The sequence below is a fragment of the Somniosus microcephalus genome, chromosome 28, assembly GCF_052327205.1.
Source record: "Somniosus microcephalus isolate GS21.2 chromosome 28, FLI_Smic_1.0, whole genome shotgun sequence".
NCBI classification, from domain to species: domain Eukaryota; kingdom Metazoa; phylum Chordata; class Chondrichthyes; order Squaliformes; family Somniosidae; genus Somniosus; species Somniosus microcephalus.
Window position 1 is genome coordinate 46,278,160 of NC_141014.1, and position 17,690 is coordinate 46,295,849.

The 17,690-nt window shown below is 46.2% G+C and overlaps 1 protein-coding gene across 1 annotated transcript; it reads left to right on the plus strand.

The window, feature by feature from the left end:
- Positions 1–13,085: 13,085 nt before the first annotated feature.
- Positions 13,086–14,660, plus strand: LOC147099738 (ferritin heavy chain-like). The gene is made up of 2 exons (XM_085969357.1): positions 13,086–13,210; positions 13,557–14,660. The coding sequence occupies exons 1-2, from the start codon at positions 13,124–13,126 to the stop codon at positions 13,707–13,709; spliced, it is 240 nt and encodes a 79-aa protein (XP_085825483.1). The 5' UTR covers positions 13,086–13,123; the 3' UTR covers positions 13,710–14,660.
- The last annotated feature ends 3,030 nt before the right edge of the window (positions 14,661–17,690 follow it).

Genomic DNA, 17,690 nt, shown 5'->3' on the forward strand with positions numbered 1-17,690 from the left:
CCAGAGGCGACAGGAGGAAAAACGTTGTTACACAAGGAGTGGTTAGGATTGGGAATGCGCTGCCTGATGGGGCAGTGGATACAGATTCAATAGTGGCCTTCAAAAGGGAATTGGATAAATACTTGAAGTAGAAAAAAGTTCCAGGTTCCTGGGGAAAGAGCGGGGGAGTGGGACTAACTGGATTGCTCTTTGAACGAGCCGGGACAGACTCGATGGGCCGAATGGCCTCCTTCTGTGCTGCACTATTCTATGATTCTATGGAGACCAGAACCGTGCACCGTACTCCAAGTGTAGTCTAACCGAGGTTCTATACCAATTTAACACGTTGAACTCGGGTGCGGTTCGGCTGCAAGCACTCCCCGCACTGAGGTCAGAACGGCACTAATGGTAACTGTTTGCATCTCACAAAATCTATGAGGTCGACGTTCACCCCGCTCCGTGCCGATACATTTCCTACAGTCTGACTACAAAGAAGCACAGCCCTGGTAGCAGCTCCCCGAGTGACGGGCTAGAAAATACACAGAGAAACATAGAAGATTGGAGCATCAGTCGGCCATTCGGCAACTCGAGCCTGTTCAGCCATTTAATGAGATCGTGGCTGATCATCCAAATTCAGTACCCTGTCCCTGCTTTCTCCCCATATCCCTTGATCCCTTTAGCCTCAAGAAATATATTCAAATCCTTCTTGAATATATTTAATGAATTTTCCTCAACTGCCCTGTGTGGCAGAGAATGTCACAGGTTCACCACTCTCTGGGTGAAGAAATTCCTCCTCATCTCAGTCCTAAATGGCTTCCCACTTATCCTTAGACTGTGACCCCTGGTTCTGGACTCCCCGCCATCGGGAACTTGCCTGTTTTTTCTGGAAGAGAAATTTCTGTCTTTACATCCGAAGGGATTGTGTGATGGGGAGAAATATTTAATGGAAAGTCAAGCCTCATGGGTCCCGGTTCTACAGAATCTGAAAATGTGAAATGAATAATACTCTGGTGTATGTTCCATAACACACAAAGATGTTTCCAATCAATTTATTCCATTTTTAGAATATTAATTCACGGGATGTGGGCGTCGCTGTCAACGGCCAGAATGTATTGCTCGGCGCGAGTCGCACTGGAGAAGGTGGGGGTGAGCCGCCTTCTTGAACTCCGTGCGGTGAAGGTACTCCCACAATGCTGTTAGGCAGTGAGTTCCAGGATTTTTACCCAGCGACGATGAAGGAACGATTGTAGGAAAATTCATCGATAGCGAAGGATGATTCTCAGCACCTTGAGCTTTAGAAAAGCAGCAAATTGTCATTTAATTCAAATGAGAGCATCAAACAACGAGAGACTTTCCGATTTGAAGAAGGTCAAGGAACCCAAAAGCAGTGACATCACCGAGACTGATCTCCCAAACCTGCCGGTTTTCCATAGCTCTGATTGGCTCTGGGTCCCCCCCCTCCTCCCCCACACCCCCTCTCCTTTGTTAATTGGTGCCTGGATTCAGGAAAGATTCCTGATTGGCTCTCAGGGATTGTCAATCATCATTGGTGATGTCATTCCTTGTTTGAATGCAGGCTGTCCCAGTAGTATAAATACAAGAGCTTGAGTTAGAAAGGGTTAGTTTTTGAACTTTCTAGGTGCTAGTGAGCAGTAATAGTATAACAGGAAATAGTGAAGATGGCCTCCCAAGTACGTCAGAACTACCACAAGGACTGTGAGGATGCTGTCAACAAGCAAATTAACATGGAGCTCTATTCCTCCTATGTTTATCTTTCCATGGTGAGTCTTGTATTCCTTGTTGCTGTATTCTTAAAAGCTGGACATTCTGTAGTTCCATGAACTGGCTTCAAACTATATTTCTCTTGACTTCCTTACCTGGGGAAGCAATCTTTGAGCAGTGAGTACTTCAGGGTGAGCTTGTTGTGTTGATGGCCTGCTCCTTGTAGCAGCTGCACTCTGTTGAGCAGGTTTAATATATGGAACGAGCTCAGCTGCTGCCTGAGTTTGTAACAGAAGAGCACAAACCTGGTCCAGTGACTGTTGGTGCTTGTTGATATGAAACAAAGTTCAGTTTCAGTGGGGTGACTGTAGTGAGTGACATGATGGCAGGTCCTCACTAGCTTTCTCTTCAACTGGAAGTGAAGTTCTGGGAATCCTGGTGTTGAAGCCTTGTTCACTGTGCCTAGATCTCTTTGGCTACAAGGCACTTTGGGAGGTAGTCAATGAAGCCACCTGTTATGTGGGAAATGCAGCAGCCAATTTGTGCACAGCAAGCTTGCACAAACAATGAGACTCATCAGATCATCTGTTTTGGTTGAGGGATAAATATTGGCCTGGGAATCTGGAGAGAACTCCCCTGTTCTCTGAAGTAGTGCCTTGAGATCTTTCACATCCACCTGAGGACAGACAGGGCCTCTGTTTAACATCTAGTGGGAGGATGGAAGATTGGGAAGTCTTTAAAAGACAGCAAAAAATAACAAAAAGATTGATTAAGAAAGGGAAGATAGATTATGAAAGTAAATTAGCAAAAAATATAAAAACAGACAGTAAAAGTTTCTATAGTTATATAAAAAGAAAAAGGGTGGCTAAAGTAAATGTTGGTCCCTTAGAGGATGAGACCGGGAAATTAATGGTGGGAAACATGGAGATGGCAAAAACACTGAACAATTATTTTGTATCAGTCTTTACAGTAGAGGACACTAAGAATATCCCAACACTGGACAAACAGGGGGCTCTAGGGGGGGAGGAGCTAAATACGATCAAAATCACTAAGGAAGTGGTACTTGGTAAAATAATGGGACTCAAGGCAGATAAATCCCCTGGACCTGATGGCTTGCATCCTAGGGTCTTGAGGGAAGTAGCGGTAGGGATTGTGGATGCATTGGTAATAATTTTCCAAAACTCACTGGACTCAGCAAAGGTCCCGGCAGATTGGAAAACTGCTAATGTAACACCCTTATTTAAAAAGGGTAGTAGGCAGAAGGCTGGAAACTATAGACCTGTTAGCCTAACATCTGTGGTTGGTAAAATGTAGAGTCCATTATTAAGGAGACAGTAACGGGACATTTGGATAAACATAATTTAATAGGGCAAACTCAGCATGGTTTCATGAAGGGGAAGTCATGTTTGACAAATTTGCTTGAGTTTTTTGAGGAAGTAACATACAGGGTGGATAAAGGGGAACCAGTGGACGTAGTGTATTTAGACTTCCAAAAGGCATTTGACAAGGTGCCACACAAGATTATTGCTCAAGATAAAAAATCACGGGATTGGGGGTAATATTCTGGCGTGGGTGGAGGATTGGCTCTCTAACAGAAAGCAGAGAGTTGGGATAAATGGTTCGTTCTCAGATTGGCAACCAGTAACTAGTGGTGTTCCGCAGGGGTCAGTGCTGGGTCCCCAACTCTTTACAATCTATATTAATGATTTGGAGGAGGGGACCGAGTGTAACATATCAAAGTTTGCAGATGATACAAAGATGGGACGGAAAGTAGTGAGTGAGGAGGACATAAAAAACCTGCAAAGGGACATAGACAGGCTAAGTAAGTGGGCAGAGATTTGGCAGATGGAATACAATACTGGAAAGTGTGAGGTTATGCACTTTGGCAGGAAAAATCATGGAGCAAGTTATTATCTTAATGGCAAGAAACTGGAAAGTACTGTAGTACAAAGGGATCTGGGGGTCCTGGTGCATGAAACTCAAAAAGTTAGTATGCAGGTGCAGCAAGTGATTAAGAAGGCCAATGGAATGTTGGCTTTTATTGCTAGGGGGTTGGAATATAAAAACAGGGAGGTATTGCTGCAGTTGTACAAGGTATTGGTGAGGCCGCACCTGGAATACTGCATACAGTTTTGGTGTCCATACTTAAGAAAAGACATACTTGCTCTCGAATCAGTACAAAGAAGGTTCACTCGGTTAATCCCGGGGATGAGGGGGTGGTCATATGAGGAGAGGTTGAGTAGATTGGGACTCTACTCATTGGAGTTCAGAAGAATGAGAGGCGATCTTATTGAAACATATAAGATTGTGAAGGGGCTTGATCGGGTGAATGCGGTGAGGATGTTCCCAATGATGGGTGAAACTAGAACTAGGGGGCATAATCTTAAAATAAGGGGCTGCTCATTCAAAACTGAGATGAGGAGAAACTTCTTCACTCAGAGGGTGGTAGGTTTGTGGAATTTGCTGCCCCAGAAAGCTGTGGAAGCTACATCATTAAATAAATTTAAAACAGAAATAGATAGTTTCCTAGAAGTAAAGGGAATTAAGGGTTACGGGGAGCGGGCAGGAAATTGGACATGAGTCTAGGTTCGGAATGGTCATGGCCCTGTGGGTAGTGGAGTGGGCCCAGGGGCCGTGTAGCCTTGTTCTGCTCCTACTGTGTTCTAATTCTGTTAGATTTCAGGAGATGGTTTTATTCCTGTTCCTGGCTGGGGTGGAGATCGCCTTTACAGAAGGTAAGTACTGTAGAAAATATAGGGACAGAGTGATCTCCTGGAAGAATTTCGATCGCCTAGATGGGTCGGAGAGGAATTTCCCAGATTTTTTTCTCCCAAATTGGCCATTGGGTCTTTATCTGGTTTTTCGCCTCTCCCGGGAGATCACATGGGTTCGGGTGGATGCAGAGTGATAGAAGATTTGAGGTTAGGATCAGATCAGCCATGATCTTATTGAATGGTGGAGCAGGCTCGAGGGGCCGATTGGCCTACTCCTGCTCCTATTTCTTATGTTCTTATGTTCTTATGTTCATCTGAATGACAGGAAATAGAGGAGGGACTACTTATCCAGCAGTAGAGTTTAGTTTGACTGGTCATGAAATATAATCCTGAACTGTAGTTTATAGTTTTTATTTGTTGGTTGACTGTTTCATCCTGGTTCTTGGGAGGAGAAGCTGGCCAACATGTTCAGATTAGTGAAGTGAATTGCATTTTGCTAGTTAACCAATAGTATCTTCAGGATCAAGGGAGAAGCCAGGGACAGGGTACTTGTTTGGATGATCAGCCATGATCTCACTAAACGTTGGAACAGGCTCAAGGGGCCGAATGGCCTACTACTGCTCCTATCTTCTATGGTTCTATCTATTTTTGCAAGATTAAGAACTCACTAGCTAACTAGGGGTAAATATAATCTTGCATTGTATATGAAGATCTAGGTCTGCTGAAGCTGTTTAAAATTCTCTCCACAGTCCTATTACTTTGACCGGGATGATGTTGCCCTGCGTCACTTTGCAGAGTTCCTCAAGGAGCAGTCACATGAGAAACACGAGGATGCTGAGAAACTGATGAAATTCCAGAATCGGCGTGGAGGCCGAATCATCTTGGAGGACATCAAGGTTGGATTCAATAAATGAGTGGCCTTCTGTTGGGTTCCCCTTGTTTCCAATACTTTCTAAAGCAATTAGTTCCAATTTGAATCCATGGTTCTGGTGGCTTAATGCTGTCATTCTATATTCCTGTGACACATTGGTTCATGGTAACATGGATTTCTGGCTGCTTTTCACCCCTGTTTTCCTTGTGCTGTCTTGTGTCTTTTTTGTTTAATTCATTGTAAGTGAACTGTGACTTTCACCTTCAGAAACCAGAGCAGGATGAGTGGAGCAATGGTCTGGAGGTGATGCAGAGAGCTCTGCAGATGGAGAAGAATGTCAACCAGAGTCTGCTGGATCTGCACAAACTCTCCACTGGGAGCACTGACCCTCATGTAAGTTCTTGGTGGGTCTTTGGGTATGTTGGAGGTGGTGGAACCTTGCTGTCCTTGAGCCGATTCAACAATCTACATGCCCAATCGCTTTGTGTTGGGGTGTCTCCTGGGTTCTTAAGGGGGTTGGGGTGAGGATGGGACAGTTGGCCTTATGTGGACATTGAGAATAAGTGTGTCGCAGTGGTTCCAGGATCTAAGCATCTATTGTACAGGAATTACTAGATCATTTGAGCAAATTTACATCATCTCAATTACACCACTTGACTATCCTCCAGTCCAAGAGGATTAAAATCCCAACTCTAGAGGAAGTGGGGGGAGCTTGGATGTTCCTTGATATCTGCTACTGGTTATAACTAGTTTCACTTTGTTTCTTTCAGTTGTGTGACTTCCTGGAGACCCACTACTTGGATGAGCAAGTGAAGATAATCAAGAAGCTTGGAGATCACATCACCAACTTGAAGAGACTGGGAGCCCCTGAGAATGGCATGGGAGAGTACTTGTTTGACAAGCACACCCTGGGGGAGAGTGACTGAAGCTTATTGTGTTCAGTACTCGTGTTTATATAATTGTGTGGGAGACCCTGTCCTTCAGGGAATGATGGGTTGTGTGACTTTGTACAAAGAGCTGTGAGACCTGGGCTCTGTAATATCAACTGTCACTAACTGTAAATAAACTGTCCAACATTGGACTGGATTTTGTCTCCTTGTAAATTTGAGTGGTTGCTTATTTTCTGATAACATTTGGTTGTCTTCAGACAAGAGCTACGCTGGGCTGTGTCCTGAGATGGTGTGCGTTGGCGACGTATTTCTTCCACCAGCTGCACCGCCTCAATTACGCCATGCAGCTCCTGTTTGTGAAAGTGGGCGGCATGCGTGCCAGCCTGCGGGAGCTGCCTGTCTTCTACCAGGAACTGCTATGGGTTTGGAACTATATGTCGCTTCCAGGCGGAACTCTTTCTCTCTCCCCCCCCCCCCCCCCCCCCCCCCCCGGTCGGGAGCGGCGGCTCTCCTGCAGGAGCCGTTGCTCAGGAATCCACACCTCCACGACTGTGGGTTCGGGTGGCTGGCGGCGTGCAGGGCTGTGCCTAGCAAGGTGACCAGAGTCGGGTATCTGCTCTATGGCGGAGGAGTGGTCTGCATGGCGCCGGAGGAGCTGGCACGGCGGCTGTCCTGGGCCAACGTCCGGCTCGCAGTCAAAGCCATCGAGTCAGTGAAAGTGGCACTGGGCCCCGGCTCCACTAGGTGTATCGCGGCGGCTTAAGCACGGGGGCGATCCCGTCCGAGCTCACCCCCGTTCAGACGGAGTTCCTAATCGGCGCCCGGCCCCGAAACTCTCCTCGGGAACCGGCTCCTCACAACTTGCGCCGTCTCGAGGAAAGACCCTCCGTGCCTTTTCATTCCGCGCGGAGGAGTTTCCTGTACGGGCTGCTCCTGCACACACACTCCACTTTGCCGTCTGCTGTCTGGACACGCCATGGCGTGGCGTCTTGCTGACCGGCGGTGGCGGAGGTCCCCAATGGAGGGCTCTCTACGCGGGAGTCCTCCCTTGTTCCATCGGGGACTTGGCCTGGAGGGTGTTGCACGGAGCGGTCCCGTGCAATATGGTTTTAAATAGGTTCACGGACTCCCAGGCCGCCTGCATTTTTTGCGGCCTGGAGGAGTCCGTGTTTCACGTTTACATAGAATGTGAGAGGTTGCAGCCCCTCTTTCATTACCTGAAGGGGCTGCTCCTCGCTTTTTTTGGTTGCACTTCAGTCCCACGCTCCTGATCTACGGTCACCCTTGTCGGCCTGGGCCTGGCTAAAAAAGCCATCAATTGGTCCGGGGGGTCGTTCAGCCGGATTGCCTGCCTCTCTTCCGCGGCCATGTTCGTGCCCGGGTGTCCTTGGAGATGGAGCACGCGGTGAACCCGGCACGCTCGAGGCCTCCTGCGACCGGTGGGGACTGGAGTGATTCATCACCCAGCAACCAAATTTCAACTTGCTTTGTTAAGTTTCACTTAATGTTTTGAGTTTAGTTAGTCTCTTTGTTTATGGGTTGCTCAAAAAGAGTACACACAGTGATTGCCTCTCTCTTCCTGCAATCCCCCCAATCCTGTCAGCTTAACTCCAACATCCTTTCCCCGGCGGATAGACCAGACTTACCCCAGTACATGTCAAAGACATGGAATGTACTTGTGCAAAAGGTAATATTTATAACATTACAAAAACACACATACACAGTTAACCATCATTTAAAGCTGGCATGAATCTAATAATGGGGGTGAGGCGGACCTACAAATACAAAGGGATCGGGATAGCTGGGTGGAAAATGGCATATAATGTGGGAAAATACAAAAGAATGAGACTAGGGAAAAGAAAGACTTGCATTTCTGTAGCGCCTTTTACGACCACCGGAAGTCTCAAAGCACTTTACAGCCAATGAAGTACTTTTTGAAGTGTAGTCACTGTTGTAATGTAGGAAACATAGCAGCCAATTTGCACACAGCAAGCTCCCACAAACAACACTGTGATAATGACTGGATCATCTGTTTTTGTTATGTTGGTTGAGGGATTAATATTAAAAGAAAGCACAATTTACACTTCATCTAGAGCCATCCTTTGTTTCTTAACCTGTCCCATTACCATCTCCCTTTGCCTTGAATATCTCTCAATGTCTCTTAATCTCTCCTGCCTTCCAGCCTATCACAGACCGTCCCTTTTGTTCTTTCCTCCCCTCCCCCCTTTCCCAGCCTCTTCACTTGCTTAAGAATCTGTTCCATTTCCGGCTTTTTTCCAGTTCTGACGAAAGGTCATCGACCTGAAACGTTGACTCTGTTTCTCTCTTCACAGACGCTGCCTGACCTGCCGAGTGTCTCCGGCATTTTCTGTTTTTATTTGAGGGATAAATAGGACAACCCAGCCTATCCAATCTTTCCTCATAGCTAAAATTCTTCAGCCCAGGCAACATCCTCGTAAATCTCCTCTGTACCCTCTCTAGTGCAATCACATCCTTCCTGTAATGTGGTGACCAGAACTGCACGCAGTACTCTAGCTGCAGCCTAACCAGTGTTTTATACATTTCAAGCATAACCTCCCTGCTCTTATATTCTATGCCTCGGCTAATAAAGCAAGTATCCCGTATGCCTTCTTAACCACCTTATCTACCTGTCCAGCTAACTTCAGAGATCTGTGGACATGCACTCCAAGGTCCCTCTGATCTTCTGCACTTCTCAGTGTCCTACCATTTAACCCTTGCCTTGTTAGCCCTCCACAAATGCATGACCTCACACTTCTCCAGATTGAATTCCATTTGCCACTTCTGCACACCTGACCAGTCCATTGATATCTTCCTGCAGTCTTCAGCTTTCTTCATTATCAACCACACAGCCAATTTTTGTATCATCTGCAACCTTCTTAATCATACTTCCTACATTCAAGTCTAAATCATTGATATATACCACAAAAAGCAAAGGACCCAGTACTGAGCCCTGCGGAACCCCACTGAAAACAGCCTTCCAGTCACAAAAACACCCTTCGACCATTACCCTTTGTTTCCTGCCTCTGAGCCAATTCTGGATCCAACTTGCCACTTTGCCTTGGATATCATGGGCTTTTACTATTGTGACCAGTCTGCCTTGCAGGACCTTATCAAAAGCCTTACTAAAATCCATATAGATTACATCAAACGCACTACCCTCATCGACCCTCCTCAAAAAATTCAATCAAGTTAGTCAGACATGACCTTCCCTTAACATATCCATGCTGACTGTCCCTGATTAATCCGTGTCTTTCTAAATGAAGATTTATCCTGTCGCTCGGAAATGTTTCCAATAATATTCCCGACACTGAGGTTAGGCTGACTGGCCTGTAATTATTCGGTCTATCCCATTCTCCATTTTTAAACTTCTTCTTCTCCTTCGGCAGTCCCTCCGAACCGAGGATGACTTGCTTCCACATTTAAAACGAGTTCTCAGGTGACTGATGAGTCCAATGCAGGACCTGCAGTCTCTGTCACAGGTGAGGCAGACGGTGGTTGAAGGGGGCGGGTGGGTGGGGTGCTTGGGTTGACGTGCGCTCCTTGCGCTGCCTGCGCTTAGCTTCCGCTTGCTCCCGGCGCAGAGACTCGATGTGTTCGGCGCCTTCCCGGATTCTTCTACTCCACTTTGTGCGGTCTTGGGCCAGGGATTCCCAGGTGTCGGTGGGGATGTTACACTTTTTCAAGGATGCTTTGAGGGTGTCCTTGATGCACTTCCTCTGCCCACCTGGGGCTCTCTTGCCGTGCCGGAGCTCCGAGTAGAGCGCTTGTTTTGGGAGTCTCGTATCGGGCATGCGGACAATGTGACCCGTCCATCGGAGCTGATCGAGCGTTGTCAAAGCTTCGATGCCGGTGATGTTGGCCTGAGCGCGATCACTGACGTTGGAGTGTCTATCCTGCCAATGGATTTGCAGGATCTTGCGGAGGCAGCGTCGGTGGTACCTCTCCAGTGCTTTGAGGTGCTTGCTGTACATGGTCCCTTTTTAAACAACGGTACCACGTTAGCAGTCCTCCAGTCCTCTGGCACCACACCTGAAGCCAGAGAAGATTGGAAAATGATGGTCAGAGCCTCTGCTATTTCACACGCACTTTCCATTCGCCTGACCCGCTTTGCAGATTCACTGATCTGGTTGGATGTTGCCTCAAACCCACAGATACCTGAAAATGACCAACCCACTGAACCACGCAGAACTATTAAAAAGACACTGACTCGCAAACAACGGAGGATTCAATTAACCTGGGCAAGGTGGCCCTCAACTGGTCCAGGCAGAGCGCGGTCGATGGGGTGGGGGGTGTTCGCTCCGGCTGCCCGCCTCTCTTCCGTGGCTACAACCAATGCCTGGGTGTCCCTGAAGAGGGAGCACGCAGTGTCTGACGGTTCCCTTTGAGGCTTTCCCTAACTGGTGGGCACCAGAGGGACTGGAGTGCAGAGTGGATCCAGGGAACTCAATTATAATTTAAAAGGTTTTTATTTTAGTTTTGTCATAATTTGAAACTTATTGTTTGTGCCCCTTTAAAAAGGGGGTAACTTATGGTTTAAATGTTTCTGATTGATGATTTAATCGTCCCAATGGATTAGCCGAAAGATAAGCCTGTGATTCCAGATATTCAAACTGTGTTTGAGGAAAGTCAGGGCGATTGGGATCCTTCTAACGAGGCTACTGTTCCCTTCCCTTGGGGTCCTTATTGCCTTGTCAGCCAATGACACTCATTTTTCAAAGTTCTGATTGGCTCTGGGAGTCATCTCCCCACCTCCCTTTACTTGATTGGTGCTCTGAGAGTGGCTGCCACTTCTGATTGGGTATTGAGGAATGTCACTCATCATCTAGGCGGCCACGCCCTGGATTATCCAGCGGTATAAATATTAGGAGTTTGGTTAAATCTCAGTTTCTTACTTCAACAAAGCTTAGATTTTTAAAATAAAACTAATAATTAGGATGGCTTCTCAAGTGTGTCAGAACTACCACAAGGACTGTGAGGATGCTGTCAACAAGCAGATCAACATGGAGCTCTATTCCTCCTATGTTTATCTCTCCATGGTGAGTCTTGTATTTCTGACCACTTCACAATGGAGACTATGTAATGTGACTTTACTAAATTCTGTGCTGTATCTAGCCCACCCCTCAATCTATGCACAGTAAATTCATTTTTTAAAGCTATAATAATGCAATTTATCAGCTTGTGTATGCATTAACAAACTGCCTCTCCAGGTCCTTGCAATAGCTGAACCTTATTCTGAGTATCTTAATGACTCTCTCCTGGGCTCTTGTGAGGGTGTTGAAGTTTATATTTGGAATACACTCTGCATTCAATGTGTGGCATTCAGAATTCTTATCCTCACTTCTAAATCACCCCATGGCTTTTTCCTACCTTGCTTTTGCAATGAGGGGATGTAATCTTCAAATTAGAAGTAGCCCATTTAGGAGGGAAGTCAGGAAGCACTTTTTCACACGAGGGTGGTGGAAATCCGGAACGCTTTCTTTTCCTGCCCTCCCATCCCGCAAGCTGTGGATGCTGGGACAATTGGAGCTTTCAAGACAGATGTTTTGTTGGGTAAGGGTCTCCAGGGGGATGGAGTAAAGCTACAGGTCAGCAATGACCAAATTGAATGGTGGAGCAGGCTTGGGTGGCTGAATGGCCTACTCCTGTTCCTAATATTCTTAACCTCCTAGTTTTAAGTACTAGTTTGTGCCCTTCTGTCTTTTTCTCTAGCTCCCTTTGCTTTAATGGTGGTAAATCCTTCAGCCACTTTGACCCTACTCAGTGGAACTCTCCCTTAACTCCTCTGCTTTCCTACTTCTTGACCTTGACCAAGCACTTCAAATTCTGAAGGTTTATGAACCTTTATTCCTTGGTGTCACATACCTTGATTAGTGTTGAAGGTGCCAAATTAATGCTGCTTGTGGTAATTTTAGTTCATGGGATGAATGTAGCCAGTAAGACTCAGACCAGTTTCTCTTTGATGTACTACATATTGTGCACTGTGACTAGACTCTACTTTAATGGGTTTGTTTAGTGCCCCTTGGCATTAGATCTGGGCCAATATTTGCAAGTTACTATTTAATCTGCTCCCACCTCCCTTTCAGGCAGCGCATGCACTTGAGTTTCCTCCTGTAGCCTCTGGTTCTTTTGCCATTTCCATTGGCCAGTTCCCCTATTGCTAGGGGTAAGATTGTCCACTCGCTACCAGGTTAGTGCAGTAAGTAGGCCTGTGCTAGTTTTCATGTACAACGAGTTCAGTGAGACTTGAACCCTTTGAAAGAAAGCATAATCCAGGTTGGCTTTATGTACGATACCCATGATTGATCTGCTTTGGGATACCCAACTACTTTTCTGATCTCTCCATAGTCCTTCTACTTTGACCGGGATGATGTTGCCCTGCGTCACTTTGCCGAGTTCTTCAAGGAGCAGTCACACGAGGAACGGGAGCACGCGGAGAAACTGATGAAATTCCAGAATCGGCGTGGAGGCCGAATCATCTTGGCGGACATCAAGGTTTGGCTCAATAAACGAGTGACCTTCTGTCTGGGTCCCCGTAGACTGATTGTTTCAAATACTTTCTAAAGCAATTTGTTCCAATTTATAACACAGGCCATTTGACCAAGTGGGTCCATGATGGAGTGTATCCTGCACGAACCACCTCCCACCGTGCTTCATCTAACCCTATCTGCATATCCTTCTATACACTTCTCCCTAGTACTTATCTAGCTTCCCCTTAAATACATCTGTGATTTGACTCCAGTAGTTGTGTTGGCTTAATGCCGTAGTTCTATTTTCTTCTAACACATTGGTTCATGGTAAAATTAGATATTTGCACCCCTAATTTCCTTCAATACTTTCTTGTTTGTTTATTCCATTATACAGTGAACTGTCTGAATTTCCCTTTCCAGAAACCAGAGCAGGATGAGTGGAGCAATGGTCTGGAGGCGATGCAGAGAGCTCTGCAGCTGGAGAAGAATGTCAACCAGAGTCTGCTGGATCTGCACAAACTCGCCACTGATAGGACCGACCCTCATGTAAGTTCTTGATGCTGTAATGTGGGCATATGTTCAGTTGGAGGTGGTGGAAACTTGAGCCTATTTATAAGATCTTCACGCCCAATAGCTGTGTTGGTGCCTTTTTTAGGTTTGAGTGGTGGGAGGTTGGCCTACTGTGGACAGTGACTAGTAAATGTGTCCCAGTGATTCTAGGATCTATGCCCCTATTGTGCAGGAAGTTTAATCTAATGATGCAGTAATTCCATTAATCTCAATTGCACCACTAGACTATCCTGCAGTCCAAGTGGATTAAACTCTCGGGGGGAAGCTAGGATGTTCCTTGAAATCTGCTGCTGGACATAACTAGTTTCCCTCTTTTCCCCAGTTGTGTGACTTCCTGGAGACCCACTATTTGGATGAGCAAGTGAAGATGATCAAGAAGCTTGGAGATCACATCACCAACTTGAAGAGACTGGGAGCCCCTGAGAATGGCATGGGAGAGTACCTGTTTGACAAGCACACCCTGGGGGAAGAGTGACTGCAGGGATGAAGCCTATTGTGTTTAGTACTTGTATTTATAATTGTGTGCGAGACTCCTGTCTTGTAGGGAATGATGGCTTGTGACTTTGTGCAAGAGCTGAGACCTGGGCTCTTAATGTGAAATGTCACTAACTGTAAATAAACTGTTCTATATTGGACTGGATTTTGTCTGCTTGTAAATTTTAGTGGTTTTTGTTCCAGTTGGCATAGTGGTTAGCACTGTTGCCTCACAGCGCCAGGGACCCGGTTTCGAATCCGGCCTCGGGTGACTCTCTGTGTGGAGTTTGCACATTCTCCCCGTGTTTGCGTGCGTTTCCACCGGGTGCTCTGGTTTCCTCCCACAGTCCAAAGATGTGCGGGTTAGGTTGATTGGCTATGATAAATTGAACCTTAGTGTTAGGGGGGATTAAATACGTGGGGTTACGGGGATAGGGTGGGATATGTGTAGGGGTTATGGGGATCGAGTGGGATGTGTGTCGGTGCAAGCTCGATGGGCCGAAATGGCCTCTATCTGCACTGTGGGGTTTCTGTGATGTTCTGTGAACTTGCTTACATTTCCAGTATTACACTGGGCTGTGCAGCAGTGTTGTCATGGGATTTGGTCATAGAATGGTTACAGCACAGGAGGCCATTCGGCCTGTCGAGCCCATGCCGGCTCTCTGCAGGAGCACTTCGGCTAGTACCACACCCTGCCCTTTCTGTGGAGCCCTGCCATTTTTTCCTTCAGGTGCTTGTCTAGTTCCCTTTTTGGAAACCGAGATTGAGTCTGCCTCTATCAACCTCAGGCAGTGCATTCCAGATGCTGACCACTCGCTCTGTTCAGTTTTTCCTCATGTCGTCTGTGGGCCCCCTGCCAATCACCTTAAATCTGTGTTCTCTGGTTCTCGACCCTTCCACCAATGGGAACAGTTCCTTTTTTTTTTGCCGCGGTAATTTTAATTTATTTAACTTGGATATTCTATGTATTTCTTGGAAATTTGTTAATCTTGAGTTGCAAGCAAACTGCAATGTTGTAATACAACAACTTAATGTACAAAGGTGTGTTCAGCCAAATGAGCTAATGGGACCAGGGCCCCTTGAAGTTTGGTCAGAATTCGGTTTTAGAGTCTTAAAGGAGGCAGAGGTTTAGGGAGGGTCTAGGCAGTTAAATAGAAGTACTTGCTGCCATGGTGATGAACATTCCCCCTGCCCTTGAGAGCTTGGAGAGTTATAATTTAGCCACTACAATGAAATACAAGTTATAATAAACACAAGGATGATTTCCTGTGACTGTGTTCTGTCATTTCAGTCCAATGAAGAGAAAGCTCTGGTTTAGCATTCTCTAAGAATTATATTTTCCCTGGGCAAGAGCAGTTTGTATTCAGTAAACTGCTACAGATCCCCATCAGTCATTAGTGGGGGTAACTCTGTTAACAAACTCACCAGTGCCGCTATAGCCTTTCTGGGCAGCGAAACAAATAACTGCTGCACAGACCAGCAATGTTGGAGCTCACTGAACTCATGATAAGGGGATTACAATTGATGAAGTGGTGGTGGAGGAGAATCAACAATTGCCATATCAGCTTGCTATCCACATAATATAATTAGAAGCAGGAGTAGGCCATGCGGCCCTTGAGCCTGCTCCACCATTCAATAAAATCATGGCTGATCTTCAATCTCACCTCTACTTTCCAGCCCGATCTCCATATCCCTTGATCACACTACAATCTAAAAATCTATCTGAGCCTTGAATATAGTTAATGATTCAGCATCCACAGCCCTTTGGGGTAGAAAATTTGAAAATATCTTACTGGGAAAGTGTGAATACCCTATTGGGCTTTGTTCTGGGACCACTCTCCTTCCCCCTCCCCCACCATGTTTGACTAACCTGCCAACACTCATGGTCTTGGGTAAGGTATTGGAGGACGAGGAATACGTGCGGAACTGTATTCCCACAAAATATAATGCTTCTGGAAGCAGTAAATGTTTTTCATTAAATGCACAAAGGACAACACCCAAGTTAAATAGATACTTCTCCTGAAACTCTTTCCCCCTCCCTGCCTGTTCCATCAATGTATAAACCCAATACCGGCAGCTCCTCCATAAATGTATTGATTGGTATTCAGGCCCATTGTGCAGTTCATACCAAATAGCAATCATCCTTTCCAAATCCGACTGCATCTCCATTTGTGTCCTTCACCCCCAGGAATAGATTCATCCGTTGATGATGCTGCAGCTGCAACACGCCAGTGTTTACACGCTAATTTAGGAACTTAGCTGAGAACTGCAGCGGGTGCAATGAAATTGCCGTCTTCAGCCATTCCACGTTGATGTCTTTGCATCTCTCAGAGGCATTTCTGGGGTATCTGAGTCCCCACATTTCACACGACGATGAGCCGCAATTCTACGAGTCGGGATGGGTTTGCGTGCTGACGGGTTGGATGGCTTCATGTTTCAGACAAAACAAAGTCTTCAGCCCACTCGATGTGAAAAACATTACAGGAGCCCGTGTTTTAAGAATTACATCGAATTTACAGCACAGAAACAGGCCACTTGGCGCGACTGCTCCGTGCCAGTGTTTATGCTCCACACGAGCCTCCTCCCGCCCTTCTTCATCTAATCCGATCAGCATATCCTTCTATTCCCTTCTTACCAAACTTCCCCTGAAATGCATCTCTGCTCTTCGCCTCAACTACTCCTATGTGGTAGCGAGATCCACATTCTCACCACTGAAGAAGTTGCTCCTGAATCCCCTCTTAGATTTATTAGTGACTATCTTATATTTATGGCCCTGAGTTCTGGACTCCCCCACAAGTGAAAGCATTTTCTTTCCATCTGCCTTATCAAAACACCTTCATAATTTTAAAGACCTCTATTAGGTCACCCTTCAGCCGCCTTATTTCTAGAGAAGAGAGCCCCAGCCTGTTCATTCATTCCTGATAGATATAACCTCTCAGTTCTGCTATCATCCTTGTAAATCAAATTTCCACCTCCTCCAGTGCTTCTATATCCTTTTTGTAATATTCTCCTTAGAGCAGAAAAGGCTAAGAGGAGATTTGATAGAGGCGTTTAAAATCATGAAGGGTTTCGACAGAGTAAATAAAGTAAAACTGCTTCCAATGGCTGAAGGGTCGATAACCAGAGGACACAGATTTAAAATGATTAGCAAAAGAACCAGAGGCGACAGGAGGAAAAACGTTGTTACACAAGGAGTGGTTAGGATTGGGAATGCGCTGCTTGATGGGGCGGTGGATACAGATTCAACAGTGGCCTTCAAAAGGGAATTGGATAAATACTTGAAGTAGAAAAAAGTTCCAGGTTCCTGGGGAAAGAGCGGGGGAGTGGGACGAACTGGATTGCTCTTTGAACGAGCCGGGACAGACTCGATGGGCCGAATGGCCTCCTTCTGTGCTGCACTATTCTATGATTCTATGGAGACCAGAACCATGCACCGTACTCCAAGTGTAGTCTAACCGAGGTTCTATACCAATTTAACATGTTGAACTCGGGTGCGGTTCAGCTGCAAGCACTCCCCGCACTGAGGTCAGAACGGCACTAATGGTAACTGTTTGCATCTCACAAAATCTATGAGGTCGACGTTCACCCCGCTCCGTGCCGATACATTTCCTACAGTCTGACTACAAAGAAGCACAGCCCTGGTAGCAGCTCCCCGAGTGACGGGCAAGAAAATACACCCCTATTTTTCTGGAAGAGAAATTCCTGTCTTTACATCCGAAGGGCTTGTGTGATGGGGAGAAATATTTAATGGAAAGTCAAGCCTCATGGGTCCCGGTTCTACAGAATCTGAAAATGGGAATGAATAATACTCTGGTGTAGGTTCCATAACACACAAAGATGTTTCCAATCAATTTATTCCATTTTTTTGAATATTAATTCATGGGATGTGGGCGTCGCTGTCAACGGCCAGAATTTATTGCCCGTGCCGAGTCGCCCTGGAGAAGGTGGTGGTGAGCCGCCTTCTTGAACCGCTGCAGTCCGT

Bases quoted from the DNA above. Each gene is read 5' to 3' on its own strand.
- LOC147099738 (XM_085969357.1), top strand. From the start codon at position 13,124: ATGCAGAGAGCTCTGCAGCTGGAGAAGAATGTCAACCAGAGTCTGCTG. The intron at 13,211-13,556 runs GTAAGTTCTTGA...TCTTTTCCCCAG, and splicing joins CTGATAGGACCGACCCTCAT to TTGTGTGACTTCCTGGAGAC.